The following is a 16,542-nucleotide window of genomic DNA, read 5'->3' as shown; positions in this document are numbered from 1 at the left end:
TGGTGGGTCAAGTTGGGACCCTCTACCAAGTTAAATATGAATGCAGACCCACCCTTTTGCTAATTACAAACCTGCATTCATATTTAACATATTTGGCTTTTCAACTGTCAATGAATAGACATTAGTGGGGTCAGGCGTCAGTAACCTCACATTTTTGGAGAGAAGGGAAAATAACTACATTTGATCTTTTGCTGATCTTTGAGCATAATGATTAAACTTCACTCTACTTGCATATGTCTCATGTTCTCTCGCTCTATCCAAAGCCACACAAAGGTAAGCTGTATTTCTCTGACTCCAACTCTCTCTCTCTCCTTTCTGTGATTTAGTGTTGGCGGACGAGGTGCCCTATGCCGATGAAGAAGAGGGGGAGCAGTTTGAGTTTGATGACAGTGGGGATGAGTTCCCTGAGGCAGACCGGCCACCCCATGCCCCTCCAGCCCCAGATTACGGGGGCAAGGCCCAGATCAATGGTGTGGCACCTCACCCACAGCAGGAAGGACCAGACCCCCGGCCCTCCAACCCGGAGCCCGCAGCAGCAGCGGACACAGACACAGTGGCAGCTGAACCACCAGTTCCAGTAGCCATGGCTACAACGGACACAGTGGCATCAGCACCGGATCCTCCGGTAGCCAATGCTCCAACAGAAACAACAGCTCCAGTGGCAGCAGCAGAAGGGGACAAGACTTCATCTGTCCCAGCTGGCGCAGACCGTGACTTACCCCCTCCTCCACCCCCAGAGGACTCCACTCCTGTAGGAACAGACTCCGTGAACACAAGTTAGTGAAAACAACTGTACAGTTTTCCTCTTTAGCACCTGGATGTCTGAGGATAGATCCTCTGTCTCGCTGTAGCCTAAACATACACAAATAATATACCACCACAACCATATCATTGTTCCACACTGAGTGGGTGCTGTACAGTAGTTGGTGTCATGCAGTCCATTCTTAGTGCATGTTTTGTGCCTACACATGTTGTATTACCTCATTCTGACACATGCGCCATGTCAGGCTGGAAAATACATTAGTGTAGTCCAGCCTGGTATCACTGGCTGCCTGGTTCAGGGTGGCTCTTGGCATTCATCACACCACCAGAACACTACCTCTCTCTCGCTCTCGCTCTCGCTCGTCTCTCTCTCTCAGCCTCTCAGTCAGAGGAGAGAGGTCAATCGCCCCAGTTAGACTCACCCCAAATTTTTACTAGAGACTCCAACAACCTCTTGCTAACACACATTCCATGCATTTCCCTCTCTCTAGCACTCACCTCCCAAGTTCCTATGTCTCTTCCCCTCTGACAATTACATCCTAGTCCAATTGAGAGTCCAGGCCCCTCTCCTCTCCAGTGTCTGACCAGTACTGTTTGCTCCGCAGCCTATGTGTCTGTAGTGTGTTCTAGTGGGTGTATTGTGATTTATCTCTTCTAACCACAGGGCCCGAGACGAGGTGTGTGTGTGTGTGTGTGTGTGTGTGTGTGTGTGTGTGTGTGTGTGTGTGTGTGTGTGTGGTGTAAAACAGTAAACACACTACGGTCTGATCGAAGGCTTAAGAGAGGGAAGGCCCACAGGCTGAGAGGCAATTGTGCAAAGTAATCTGATAACAAATGAGTTCCAGCACATTTGGAGCCTTTGGAGTGTGTAACTGTAGCTGTGTTGTATTAATGGTGTTCATTTGGAGCAGTGTGTAACTGTAGCTGTGTTTATGGGGATCATTTGGAGCAATGTGTGACTAGCAGTGTTGATGGATCATTTAGAGCAGTGTGTAACTGTAGCTATGTTGATGGGGATCATTTGGAGCAGTGTGTAGCTGTGTTGATGGGGATTATTTGGAGCAGTGTGTAACTGTAGCTGTGTTGTGTTGATGGGGATCATTTGGAGCAGTGTGTAGCTGTGTTGTATTAATGGGGATCATTTGGAGAAGTGTGTAACTGTAGCTGTGTTGATGGATCATTTGGAGCAATGTGTAACTGTAGCTGAATTGGTGGGGATTATTTGGAGCAGTGTGTAGCTGTGTTGTATTAATGGGGATCATTTGGAGAAGTGTGTAACTGTAGCTGTGTTGATGGATCATTTGGAGCAATGTGTAACTGTAGCTGAATTGGTGGGGATTATTTGGAGCAGTGTGTAACTGTAGCTGAATTGGTGGGGATTATTTGGAGCAGTGTGTAACTGTAGCTGTGTTATGTTGATTGGGATCATTTGGAACAGTGTGTAGCTGTGTTGTTGGTGGGGATCATTTGGAGCAGTGTGTAACTGTAGCTGTGTTGATGGATCATTTGGAGAAGTGTGTAACTGTAGCTGTGTTGATGGATCATTTGGAGAAGTGTGTAACTGTAGCTGTGTTGATGGATCATTTGGAGCAATGTGTAACTGTAGCTGAATTGGTGGGGATTATTTGGAACAGTGTGTAACTGTAGCTGTGTTATGTTGATGGGGATCATTTGGAACAGTGTGTAGCTGTGTTGTTGGTGGGGATCATTTGGAGCAGTGTGTAACTGTAGCTGTGTTATGTTGATGGGGATCATTTGGAACAGTGTGTAGCTGTGTTGTTGGTGGGGATCATTTGGAGCAGTGTGTAACTGTAGCTGTGTTGTATTGGTGGGGATCATTTAGAGCAGTCTAACTGTAGCTGTGTTGATGGGGATCATTTGGAGCAGTGTGTAGCTGTGTTGTATTAATGGGGATAATTTGGAGCAGTGTGTAACTGTAGCTGTGTTGATGGGGATCATTTGGAGCAGTGTGTAACTAGCTGTGTTGTGTTGATGGGGATCATTTGGAACAGTGTGTAACTGTAGCTGTGTTGTGTTGGGGATCATTTGGAGCAGTGTGTAGCTGTGTTGTATTAATGGGGATAATTTGGAGCAGTGTGTAACTGTAGCTGAATTGGTGGGGATTATTTGGAGCAGTGTGTAACTGTAGCTGTGTTGATGGGGATCATTTGGAGCAGTGTGTAACTAGCTGTGTTGTGTTGATGGGGATCATTTGGAACAGTGTGTAACTGTAGCTGTGTTGTGTTGATGGGGATCATTTGGAGCAGTGTGTAACTGTAGCTGTGTTGTATTGGTGGGGATCATTTAGAGCAGTCTGTAACTGTAGCTGTGTTGATGGGGATCATTTGGAGCAGTGTGTAGCTGTGTTGTGTTGATGGGGATCATTTAGAGCAGTCTGTAACTGTAGCTGTGTTGATGGGGATCATTTGGAGCAGTGTGTAACTGTGTTGTGTTGATGGGGATCATTTGGAACTAACTGTGTGTTACATTTCCATCGCAGATAAGGAAGTGTCCAGTGATGACCCTCCCCCGGCCGTCCCCAGGACCACCTCCCAGAGGAAAGTCAACCCCTACTCTGTGATTGAAATCACCCCCCTCCAACTGGAGCAGCAGCATGGGCCCGTCCCTACCTCTTCCTCACCGGTTGAGAGGGTAGGAGGAGAGGGGGAGAGGGAGGGGAAGGGCCAGGAAGTTCCCCCCGCCAGCCCCCTCTGTGTCCCACCGGGCTACTCTGTGCCCGTGCCCTGTGGGTACGCCACCCCCTCTGGTGTGCCCCTCATTACGCCAGCCTACACCACGCCCGTCATCATCCGACACTTCTCCGTGGACGAGGAGGGTAAAGGAAGAACACATCCATGGTGGAAACATGTAGAATTAGAACGATTTCAACAGCCATTCCTACTATTCCTTCTACTCTGTTCTGCATTCATATTGAAAACCTCATATTGAAATACTCCGATTAGTGTTCCTACAATGAACAGAGCACTGAAAAGTAGGAACAGAGCACTGAAAGTAGGAACAGAGCACTGAAAAGTAGGAACAGAGCACTGAAAGTAGGAACAGAGCACTGAAAAGTAGGAACAGAGCACTGAAAAGTAGGAACAGAGCACTGAAAAGTAGGAACAGAGCACTGAAAAGTAGGAACAGAGCACTGAAAAGTAGGAACAGAGCACTGAAAAGTAGGAACAGAGCACTGAAAAGTAGGAACAGAGCACTGAAAAGTAGGAACAGAGCACTGAAAAGTAGGAACAGAGCACTGAAAAAATGTGGTGGGAACTGTTCAAACTTCTTCTCATTCATTCTCCTTAGTGGAATTCCCCCATCCTCTCCCCCTTCTTCACCACTGACTTTGGGATGAGAGGCCATGACACATGCATGCTCTGTACTCCCAGCAAATATTTCCTCTCCTTTCTTCTTCGCATTTATTTTTCCTAAAACCTTGCCTCAAGGAAGTGGGGACTAAATTTAGCCACTTGCTAAACTCTGTGTTGGCTGTTAGGATTATCCTGTTTTCTCTTTAATGTTACAGTAGTAGTTAAATGTGTGCCTTGGCCAGTCTGAGGGGAAATTGCAGTGTAATTAAGCTACCCAACACATCACAGAGGGTTACTCCTGTTTTAAAGTATTTTGAAAGGTATTTTCTGTAGTTGAAATCTTAACACGTTGACTGATTGTTCCAATATACTGTCAGGTTTATCTGTTGGGAATGTTATGTGGCATGCAAGCCTATCATAGCAGAAAATATGTGAACATGTATTAGTTATCAGATTATCATTGCAGTTTTTTGAATGAGCAATCTAATCTGAGGTCCTTATCAATCAATTTCAGGTCTTATTTTTTTTATCTCTTTGATGCTAATTTAGTTTCAGTGATGGCTGCCCCCTGGTGGCAGTAGCTAAGGTTTAGTGCAAACTGCATGCAACGTTAGGGAAGGAGTCATCGATGTAGATTTTTGTTCTCTCTCTCTCTCCCTCCAGATACTGTGGTGGGGACAGGCAACATTTCTGTTGATATGTGAGTGACTCGCTTGCCAGGCTCTTTCTTCACTGATCTGTTTTATTTCATCCAGACTAGACTTGATCTGCCAGAATTTGTGATGATGTGGATACTTGTTTATTTGCGTTGGAATAGCAATGGTTATTATTTCTCTATTTTATTCAAATGTCTGCAGTGAAGAGTATCCTGCCATCAGAGAGGAGGATGCTTTGTCTAAATGGGTGTCAGACCCTGCAAACACAGCCTGGATGGAAAGTAAGTACTCCTCTTTTCATTTCCCAATGAGAAATATGTCATTTTCCACAATGATCTGTTTTTTTTACTTTTCTATTTCCATTTGTATTTACCTAGTTTATACTTTATGGTTTGCTTGGAACACAACAGGACAGGGATTGTAAAGTTCTGAGTCCAGCCTGAATCTGTCTCGTGCACAATGCATAACTACGCTTTGGTGTTTTCTTTGGGAATTAACTTGAGTAAAAAATAGACACTTCCTTCCTCTTGGTCCTTTTGAGGAACCAGGCTCTTGTGGGGTCTCTCCTCTTGCCTTCCCTGAGATTGTTTCCTGTCCGTTGTGTGAAGCCTAATTTCACATTGAGACCTTGTTAATTCAAACATTGTTGCTTTGTCATTTAGATCCAGATGAAGTCATTTATGATGACGTGCCCAGAGAGAACTCTGACTCCACTACAGGTCAGTGCTGTAATCCTTTTCTCTCTTTCTATTCTGTCAGTCTTTCTTTCCGTTTTTCATTCTACTGTCTGTCGTTCCTCTTTTCCACAGCGTTTTGTGACTTTTGCATATTAATGTCTTTACCTCTTTTGCATTTCTAAAACATAATGTGCTGGAATTATTCAGCAGAAACATTTGATGTGCCCACAGTGCAAACACAGTGCAAACTCTGTTATGCTGTACAATGTTCAGTTGATGCACTAGAACTGACCAGTAGAATTCATGCCAAGGAATCTGATCTGAATATGGTCAGGCTAACTTACTGTACATTAATACAAATTGCACCATTGCAGTTGAAAAGGTATTTCACCCTGATTGTAATGCTGTTCCCCTTGATTTGAACCCTTTCTCCTCATTCCTCAGAGCCAGACGAGATGATCTATGATGATGTGGAGTTTGGGGAGGAGGGCTGTGGCAGCTCCCTGGACAACGGTTGGAGTTCCAGCGAGTTTGAGAGCTATGACGAGCAGAGTGACGGGGAGGGCCGCGGGGAGAATGGCCTGCCTGACGCCTTCATGAGAGGGAAGCCCCCACAAAGGAAGACCCATGTGTGTAAACTTAACACCTTACCCTCTGTCTCTCTGGGGAGGGAGAGGTAGGGAGAAGAGATTGGGGACAAGAGATTGAGGAGAAGAGGGGGAATTTGCTAGAGGAAGGGGATTATATATACTATGGGGAGTAGAAGTTTGAGAGAGGATATGAATGTGTCTCACCAGGAGATGCACAAAGCTGCAGATGGACGCCACAGATCAACAGATGCTAAAGAAGGATACACTCTTAGAACAACAACAAAAAAGGTTATATCTAGAACAGTGGAGGCTGGTGGGAGGAGCTATAGGAGGATGGGCTCAGTGTAATGGCTGGAATGGAATACATTGAACGATATCAAATAGATTAAGCATATGGAAACCACATGTTTGGCTCTGTTCCATTTATTCCATTCCAGCCATTACAATGAGCCCATCCTCCTATAGCTCCTCCCACCAGCGACCACTGACCTAGAACCTAAAGTGGCTCTTCAGCTGTCCCCATTTGGAGAACCCTTTGAAGAACCCTTTTGATTCCAGGTAGAACCCTTTTGGGTTTCATGAAGAACCCTTTCCACAGAGGGTTCTACATGGAACCCAAAAGGGTTCTACCTGAAACCAAAAAGGTTTCTACCTTGGACCAAAAAGGGTTCTCCTACGGGGACAGCCGGAGAACCCTTTTGGAACCCTTTTTTTCCCGAAGAGTGTCATTTATGTCACTCTTGAATGCAATATCCAGTTAAACAGAAAATTCATAAATATTTGACATCCTCATATTTGAAATGAAAAATCATTCAGCGAATGTTAATACACATTTTTATACACTAGGCTTATTCTTGTCTTCCTGCTGCACATGTTAATACTATGCTCTCGATAATATACAGTTCATTTGTATATTTGGTTTTGAATTGAATGGCCTGCTTGTTCATTCAGCCCAGAGGTCTTGCCAGGGAGGTCTCAGTGTTATAACTCAGCTGGCTGCACAAAGTGACTGCTTGGCTTCTGTAGCAGAGATTTGCCCAGTTAAAGGTAGACTCAGTGAAATGACGTTGCCGCGAGCAGCACGGTAGATATTACGATGAGTGAGATGCAGGACAGTCACGCACAGTATCTACGCATGTGAACGGGTTCGCTTCATGCTGTTAGAGCGTAGTAGATACAGGACCAAAACACTGGAGAAGTTTAGTTTTGCTCTTCAACGCTCTTAGTTGTTTGCTGAAATTGACCCACTACGCTCTGCACATCTACATCATATCACTGAGTCTACCTTTAAGATTTCTATGTGGGTCGGGAGACAAAATATGGGTGAGGAGGCAAGGCCTTAGCTGTGGTGAGGGTGGGTGGATTGGGGTCAGGGGCTGACCATCTTCTGAGGATCTGTCTGGTAACGCTTCAAATGCTCTGCTTTTGTTTAGCTTTCTCAAGATCTGACACGCTTGAAAGAACACTATGAGAAAAAGATGAAAGATCTTATGGCAAATACAGTGGGAACAGTAGAGCTGCAGCAGATTAAACAGAAACACGAGCAGAAGGTAAATGTCATCATCATGGTCGGTGTGTGTTGTCACCCTCCGCTAGACAAGTAGATCCTCCTTAACCCCAACCTCCCTCACGGTGTCCCTCACTGACTGACTCAGACCTAGTCCCTTCATCCTGAGCTGATGTCTGGTGGTGAGTTTGTCTCTTCTGCATTGACCTGTGCCACTAACAGTGTGGGTGTTGAGGCAACTGTATCTCCTAAGTGACATGCCTTTAGGTCTACGGCGTACTGAGACACCAGAGCAGCTGAGTTGTGTGTAGGCCTAGACAGGAGGTCCGTACAGGATCATCCCAGTCCACGCCTACAGAACATTTTGAAACAAATCTATAATAAAAGATAGTTATGAAGTTCTACTTTTCAGCAGAGGGTTGTAGCAGTCTAGATAAATCTTCTGAGACTCTACCCTGGCTAATGAAAGAGCTTCTAAACTACTGACATTCCCTATTTACAGGTCTCACATAGAGAGATTGAAGTTAAGTACACATCACTTAAGCCCTTATGCATCTGTGAGAATATTTGAGTTTAGATTGACTCAGTTCAGCTGCTGTCACAGTTGCTGTCTTCCTCTGGTCCACCCTGCTCTCCCTGAGGTCCTGCTCCTGTATTTACATGATCTGCCATCTTCCCTTCTCTTCTAACACAGTTCCTATCTCCTCCCTAAGTGCTTCAGTAGCATGCTGTTCTCTCTGTCTGCTCTGAGTGCTATTTACTGTTGTTGACGTTACATGAAGATGCAAAAGCTGGTGAAGGCAGCGAGAGATGGGACCAAAGACGGCCTGGAGAAAACCAAAGCAGCAGTGAGAAGGGGAAGGTCGTATATCAAGACCCACTGTCACGGTAAGAGTAAGAACAGAACATGGACTATGGTCCTTAGTTCACACTAGTCAGTTAATTACACTGATGTATCTGGGATAAAATGCAAGCACTTTACATTGTAACAGGGGAATCATCCACTAACAATGTGTATTAACCTCCTGGGTGATGCTCATCTGATTTAAGCTGACCTCGTCTCTCCTGTTTATCTCAGAGAGGAAGTCAACCTGTTTTGAGGATGAGGAGTCGGAGCTATTCATCGAAGTGGAATGCTTCAACATGGAGCCAGTGCTCAGTCCCGTCCCTGAGGGTCTCTCACAACAACAGGTGGTGAGGAGGTGTATACTGGGCTCCATATTAGAGAGTGAGAAGAACTATCTCGATGCACTGAAGCGGATTTTAGAGGTATGTTACTTTACAGTTTATACATTTCGTATAACATTTCTCTAATTTCCTCAAAGAAAAGATATCCTACCACATCCTTATCCTCTTTATCCTCTCTTATCAGCAATACGAAAAGCCACTTTTGGAGATTGAGCCCAGGTTGCTAAGCGATAGGAAGCTGAAGGTGACATTCTATCGTATCCGGGAGATTCTCCAGTGCCACGCCCTGTTCCAGATCGCCCTGGCGTGCCGCGTGGCCGAGTGGGACAGTCTGGAGATGATCGGGGACGTCTTTGTAGCCTCGGTGGGTTGGTGGACAAGTGTAGGAAGGATTCAGTGCTGGGGAACCCACTGTAGGAAGGATTCAGTGCTGGGGAACCCACTGTAGGAAGGATTCAGTTCCACTTTTAAGATAGCTGGAAGAGTAAACCATTTGACAGTGGTCATGTGGTCAAAACTAGTGGACAGAAACATTCCTTTACTCACACCATGTCCTGTACTGTGCTTCACCATTGAACACAACACTGACTGAAGCGATAGTGCAAGTTTACCATGACTCGTTCTATAGGAATTAGTCCCTTGATTACTTACACACACACACACACACACACACACGACACACACACACGACACACACAGCTGCACTGGGTTCTCGGAGGAAGTGCTCCACCCTGGTGTCTCTGCTGCCTAGCAACCCGGTCAGGGGTCTTCAAACAAAGTCTCACCCAGTAACCCCAGTTCTCCCTCTTCCTGAGGTTTGTTACTGTTTGAAGCATGACCACAACACAGGAGCAGGACACAGCATTTGTGACCCATTCCTTACTGTCCTCTCTCTCTTATCCCTGGCCAGAAACAACCATCATAATACACTGTCCAACTAACAGCTTATTTTGGCCCTAGGAAGCCCCATTCCTTTGTCTGGTACCATGTTAATTCCATTCCTGACTGTAATTGTATCGGACTCGTATGAGGTGTTGATGGCTTGCTCTCTCCCCTTTCTGTCCCGCCCTCTCTCTATATCTGGGTCTCAGTTCTCCAAGTCCATGGTGCTGGATGCCTACTGTGAGTATGTGAACAACTTCAGCACAGCCATGGCGGTGGTCAGGAAGACCTGTGCCTCCAAACCCAGCTTCCTAGATTTCCTCAAGGTCAGTCAGAGCACCACTGTAAATATATATATTTTTTAAGTATGCTCCTGTGAAAATACAGAGATACAGCTATGCAGAATATGCATCGCTGGCTCTATCCTAAACCTAACTCCGCATAGGGACCTGGGGTTGATTTTCAGACTGAACCAAAGCACTTTGTGGTTCTGTATTGGATTGCCCTGCACTGCATCAATCAGCAATCATTGATTGTCCTCTTCTCTCTCCACAGCAACGTCAGGACACCAGCAGTGACCGGGCCACTCTCTACGGACTCATGATGAAGCCCATCCAGAGATTCCCTCAGTTCATTCTACTGCTGCAGGTATCTATTTCACTGTAACGTCCACACTTAACGCCTAGAGTACATATTACACATCTACCAGCAGAGGGCACCACATACTCACTACCAAAGAGCTCTGTTGTTAAGAATGCACTATGCAGAGAGAGTGCTGTGTAGTGTGCATACTCTTGGGAAAAAAATTCCGCTTCAGGTGCTTCAAATTTGATCCTCACTCATAATTATTATGACTGAGGATAACATTTTAGACTGCCCATTGGGCTTCTGAAATAATCTGAATAGTTTTAAACTGATGTAATGCCAGTGTAGAGATGTTCTGGATGTGATCGGTGCTCTGTTATATTCTGAATGTGTTATCTCTCCATGCTGTATGGCAGGACATGTTGAAGAACACACCAGTAGGCCACAGTGACAGGCTGCCCCTACAGATGTTATGTCATGTTACAGTATGTTATGCTATTCTGTGGTGTTCTGACTGTGATACAATGTGATACAGGACATGTTGAAGAACACACCAGCAGGCCACAGTGACAGACTGCCCCTACAGATGTTATGTCATGTTACAGTATGTTATGCTATTCTGTGGTGTTCTGACTGTGATACAATGTGATACAGGACATGTTGAAGAACACACCAGCAGGCCACAGTGACAGACTGCCCCTACAGATGGCCCTGACAGAACTGGAGACCCTGGCTGAAAAGCTCAATGAGAAGAAGCGGGAGGCTGACCAGCGCTGTGAGATCAGACACATAGCCAAGGCCATGAACGAACGCTACCTCAACAAGGTATTGCTCGAACACATACACACACACACACACACACACACACATTCTTGTATAACTAACCTTTTGGGGGGACACAATTCAGTCCCATTATAAAACAAATCCTATACCCTAACCCCAAAACCCTAAACCTAACCCTAGCTCCCAACACTAAAACTAACAGTAGCTCCTAACCCTAAACTTAATTCTAACACTAATTCTAACCTTAACCCTAAACCCCCTAGAAATAGTATTTGACCTTGTGGGGATTCACAAAATGTCCCCAGTTGGTCAAATGTTTGTTTGTTTACTATTCTTGTGGGGACTTCTGGTCCCCATAAGTATAGTTTAACATGTCCACACACACCATTGATCTTCTTCAGACCATAGGGGCTCAGTGTTGGTCCTCTATAACTAGATGATATCTTCTTCAGACCATAGGGGCTCAGTGTTGGTCCTCTATAACTAGATGATATCTTCTTCAGACCATAGGGGCTCAGTGTTGGTCCTCTATAACTAGATGATATCTTCTTCAGACCATAGGGGCTCAGTGTTGGTCCTCTATAACTAGATGATATCTTCTTCAGACCATAGGGGCTCAGTGTTGGTCCTCTATAACTAGATGATATCTTCTTCAGACCATAGGGGCTCAGTGTTGGTCCTCTATAACTAGATGATATCTTCTTCAGACCATAGGGGCTCAGTGTTGGTCCTCTATAACTAGATGATATCTTCTTCAGACCATAGGGGCTCAGTGTTGGTCCTCTATAACTAGATGATATCTTCTTCAGACCATAGGGGCTCAGTGTTGGTCCTCTATAACTAGATGATATCTTCTTCAGACCATAGGGGCTCAGTGTTGGTCCTCTATAACTAGATGATATCTTCTTCAGACCATAGGGGCTCAGTGTTGGTCCTCTATAACTAGATGATATCTTCTTCAGACCATAGGGGCTCAGTGTTGGTCCTCTATAACTAGATGATATCTTCTTCAGACCATAGGGGCTCAGTGTTGGTCCTCTATAACTAGATGATATCTTCTTCAGACCATAGGGGCTCAGTGTTGGTCCTCTATAACTAGATGATATTTGAATGTTTAAACAGATTGTTTCTTCCATTGTGTGGGCATTGAGGCCTTGACTGTAGATGTTTCACATTCTTCACTGAGAAACCATCTATCCACAAATCTGGCAATATACAGGAGATGGCTCTGAGCCTGATACGGAGGCATCAATATTCCCTACTGTCTAATTATTTGTCTGTTTATCTGCCAACAAGAGCAAACAACCGCCCCATGGAATCTACAGTATATTTTATGGATGTGTGCATGCTGCAAAGTGCCTTAACTGTAACTAAAAGCACACTGATCTGTAAACTGCAAGTCCTTATACTACTATGTGTATATTCTACACTAACTAAATGGTATCTTCATATTCATTTCACCCTTGACACGGATCGGACAAACTGCTTCCATGCAATATCTACAGAATGTATTTATATATTTTGGGGAGTACCTTAAATGTACATTCAAATCAAATGTATTTATATAGTCCTTCTTACATCAGCTGATATCTCAAAGTGCTGTACAGAAACTCAGCCTAAAACCCCAAACAGCAAGCAATGCAGGTGTAGAAGCACGGTGGCTAGGAAAAATTCCCTAGAAAGGCCGAAACCTAGAGATGAACCAGGCTATGAGGGGTGGCCAGTCCTTTTCTGGCTGTGCCGGGTGGAGATTATAACAGAACATGGTGGTTGTCGAGGGTGCAGCAAGTCAGCACCTCAGGAGTAAATGTCAGTTGGCTTCAGAGTATCCAATCATTAAGAGTATCTCTACCGCTCCTGCTGTCTCTAGAGAGTTGAAAACAGCAGGTCTGGGACAGGTAGCACGTCCAGTGAACAGGTCAGGGTTCCATAGCCGCAGGCAGAACAGTTGAAACTGGAGCAGCAGCACGGCCAGGTGGACTGGGGACAGCAAGGAGTCATCATGCCAGGTAGTCCTGAGCCATGGTCCTAGGGCTCAGGTCCTCCGAGAGAGAGAAAGAAAGAGAGAAAAAGAGAGAGCATACTTAAATTCACACAGGACACCGGATAAGACAGGAGAAGTACTCCAGATATAACAGACTGACCATAGCCCCCTGACACAAACTACTGCAGCATAAATACTGGAGGCTGAGACAGGAGGGGTCAGGAGGCACTGTGGCCCCATCCGATGATACCCCCGGACAGGGCCAAACAGGAAGGATATAACCCCACCCACTTTGCCAAAGCACATTTACATAAATCATAAATTAACCTAGGGGAAGACCGTCGAGACCATATATTGTATCTGACCTCTTGGTCTCTCTCCCTTACCCATCAGCTTCTGAGTAATGGCAGCCGCTACCTGATTCGCTCTGATGACATAGTGGAGACGGTCTACAATGACCACGGAGAGGTGATCAAGACCAAGGAGCGACGCCTTTTCCTGCTCAACGACGTGCTCATGTGTGCCACGCCCAACGTCCGGTAAGACCCAAAGCACCAGCACCAGACACGGTACTCACCCTAGTCAGGGTTTCTACCCACAGTTGGAGGGAGCATCCTCTCTGGGTATGATTCTGATCAGCTCCCAGTGGAGGAGCCTGTGTCCTGTAATTATACTGTATCTCACCACACTAGCTACTGGCCGCTGGCTCTGACATGAGGATCTATACGCTTTATAAAGTAGTAGTAGTAGTTTATTACATTTTTACAAGTATGCCGTACTTGGAAGCTAAAAGCTGATTTGCAGTACACAGTACATACAGGTAAACAAATCTCAAGGTGCTTAAAAAGCAAAACAACATCAATAAAAATATGAATGACATGAGCAGCAAATGGAGCGACAGTCAATAAATAGCTTGGGCAGGGCGAGGTGCAGGTACAGGTGGTGAACAGTGGTAGCTGAGCAACCAGATCAGGACATCCGGGGGCAGGAGTCTACCTCAAGGTGTCTCGCAGCCAGTGTCTTCTCTGTGTGGTAGGACACTTGTGGAACGAGATCGATGCAGTTTATTTTCTCCCCATGCACTCGCTCAGCATACAGAACACCCATAACTTTGGAGGAATGCTCTGGAGCGATGAATTCCTCACTGAAAGCTCGCCACCGTCGGCCCCCCGTTGGATCAAGGAGACTGTAGAAACATCCCAATATAGGCCGACGTAGTCAAATTAAAGCGGCTAGCTAGCTAGCATTGTTAGCTAGCCATCTTGAAATGCTGATTTGCCATTAATTCTTAGGCATCAAACAAAATGTAATCCAGAGTAAATCTATACTTTTTTGGGCTATTCATAAACAAAAAGTGAAATGATTCATACAAAAAACATAATGATGAAATATTTACAAAATGTACAGGAGCTCTCTGCCCAGGCTGTCAAGTGCCAACAGGGCGACATGATAACTGTAGAACCAGTCATGCATGAAGTACAGTCTAAGTCTTACAATACAGTCATTCCATTTTCAAAAGAATTTGCCCTGCTTTGATGTGACATACCATATACAGTACATACCATAGCACATACCGTACGATGGTGAATCAGTTAACTTTCTGAACTTTTGTTTACAATCCCCTCTGTATCAGTGAGGAATACACTCGATAAATGTAATATTGGTTGAAGAAACCTTTATTGGTCCCTGTGAGGAAATGTATTAGTCCTCTGCCTGTCCTTCTCCTCTGTATCCAGGTGCAGTGTGGATGGCAGTGGTAGTGGCAACGCCGCCCTGGGTCAGAAGTTCCTGCTGAAGTGGAGTGTCCCTCTGAACTTTGTGGACGTAGTAGAGTTTGGCTCCAGTGAAGACATGGGTGACAACAGCCGCTTCACCCCACAACCCCACTCTGGAGAGAAGGTGATCATCAATGCCAAACCAAGTACGTCCCAATGATTCGCAACCACAGAGATCTGTCACCTGCTTAGTATTGGGAAAAGAGTAAGATGTGGATAAGATGTAGTTTAGAGCCCCCCCCAAAGGCACAAACCCTGATTTGTGACATCGTTTCATCATGACCCCACAATTAATCATAAATAGAAGAATGTGAGGCCTGTGGTCTACGACACTGCATCCCAGTGCTAGGGGCGTCACTACAGACCCTGGTTCAATTACAGGCTGTATCACAACCGGCCGTGATTGGGAGTCCCATAGGGCAGCGCACAATTGTCCCAGCGTTGTCCGGGTTAGGGTTTGGCCGGGGTAGTCCGTCATTGTAAATACAACTTTGTTCTTAACTGACCTGCCTAGTTAAATAAAGGTTAAATAAAAAAATTATGTAAAAAAAATTATAATGCAGGAGAAGACGAGACGAAGACGTGGGCCTGCAAACCGTGCCAATATATCCTCCAAACACCGGCTTCGAGGGCACTATCACTTTTATTCCATGGGTTATCAACATATTCAAATAATGATTGACATATTTTCATTAAAAATGTTATTTTGATGAATTTATTCATACTATTTCATCCTTCCACAAGATATAGTCCCGACACAATTCTAGGGTTGCTACCCAAGCCGGCTGGTCGTTCGTTCTATCAGTTTGTTTGCCAGAGACGCAACCCAGTCGTTCAGTCTTTTTGTTCTGTATCTATGGTCGTTCTTTATAAATGTTCCATTGCCATACTGGCTGGCAACCTTCTTATCCCTTGCTAGCCAGCCAGCCAACTACGGCTAACTTACTGTCACATCAAACAGTGCAGCCAGAATAACAACAGTAGCTGCATTTGCATTTGTTTAAGCTGATTTCCAGAGACATTTATTTGGATACATCCATAACAATGAGCTAATGAGGCACGATTTCACCTGGCATAGAAAATGTGCTCACCATTCAGGACACTGTTGTTCAGAGGAGTTAGCCAACAACACAGCTACAGTAACACAATCACTTCAAACTGAAGCTGGAAAGACTGCAAACTAGCTGCACTTCATTTTGTTGTACCTTTTTTCAATTGACATTTCTTTGTATATATCCATAAAAATGATGCCAACTGATTCATGATTTCGCCTGGCTGAGAAACACTGCCTGCCTGTCTGTCTCGTCCTGACTCCCGACACGTTATTTACTATGGGACAGCTGGAGATCGAATATGAATATTGAAATAATGTTGCAAATGTCGGAGAGACGGACAACAAGGTTCATACAAATATCCGCAGTTGAAAATGAAATGTTAGTCTGAAAGAAATGTGAGATAATGTCTATATGCTTTTTACAGTGGAGATCAAGATTATAAAGTGCCTGGCTGGGCTGACGAGACTGTGGATTGCACAGTCAGATAGAACAGAGTAAATAGGCATTTTAACGTCATAGATTTAGCCAGTGGTAAATTGTGGAACAGACATTGGCTGGAATATGGTTTTAACCAATCAACATTCAGGATTAGACCCACCCGTTGTATACATTGAAATAATATGCATTACTCTGCACAGTGGCTGTACAATGCATATACAGTACAGTACAAGCAGCAATATCTTCTGCTGTGTGTAAAATCAATACAATTTCCTCTTAGTGCTGATTGTTTCAACACCTCCCTCCCTGAAATATTAATGAGTCCTAGATGATAACTGTAGTAATT

At 44.9% G+C, this 16,542-nt stretch overlaps 1 protein-coding gene across 2 annotated transcripts in view; it reads left to right on the top strand.

Moving 5' to 3' along the window:
- LOC109893781 (rho guanine nucleotide exchange factor 10) overlaps positions 1-16,542 on the top strand; it is a 73,086-nt gene that overhangs the window by 20,565 nt on the left and 35,979 nt on the right. Inside the window, exons 3-17 of one of the 2 annotated variants that reach the window (XM_031829075.1) lie at positions 327-776; positions 3,263-3,598; positions 4,740-4,776; positions 4,934-5,013; positions 5,395-5,451; positions 5,854-6,038; positions 7,433-7,549; positions 8,289-8,394; positions 8,585-8,775; positions 8,879-9,058; positions 9,786-9,902; positions 10,132-10,224; positions 10,816-10,986; positions 13,322-13,467; positions 14,665-14,849. In XM_031829075.1, coding sequence (XP_031684935.1) covers positions 327-776; positions 3,263-3,598; positions 4,740-4,776; positions 4,934-5,013; positions 5,395-5,451; positions 5,854-6,038; positions 7,433-7,549; positions 8,289-8,394; positions 8,585-8,775; positions 8,879-9,058; positions 9,786-9,902; positions 10,132-10,224; positions 10,816-10,986; positions 13,322-13,467; positions 14,665-14,849 — 2,451 coding nt within the window. The remainder of the gene's footprint in view (positions 1-326; positions 777-3,262; positions 3,599-4,739; positions 4,777-4,933; positions 5,014-5,394; positions 5,452-5,853; positions 6,039-7,432; positions 7,550-8,288; positions 8,395-8,584; positions 8,776-8,878; positions 9,059-9,785; positions 9,903-10,131; positions 10,225-10,815; positions 10,987-13,321; positions 13,468-14,664; positions 14,850-16,542) is intronic. The other variant, XM_031829076.1, reaches the window with a different exon arrangement.

This window comes from Oncorhynchus kisutch, linkage group LG7 (genome assembly GCF_002021735.2).
Source record: "Oncorhynchus kisutch isolate 150728-3 linkage group LG7, Okis_V2, whole genome shotgun sequence".
Lineage (NCBI taxonomy): Eukaryota > Metazoa > Chordata > Actinopteri > Salmoniformes > Salmonidae > Oncorhynchus > Oncorhynchus kisutch.
This window is presented reverse-complemented; position numbering and strand designations above follow the sequence as displayed.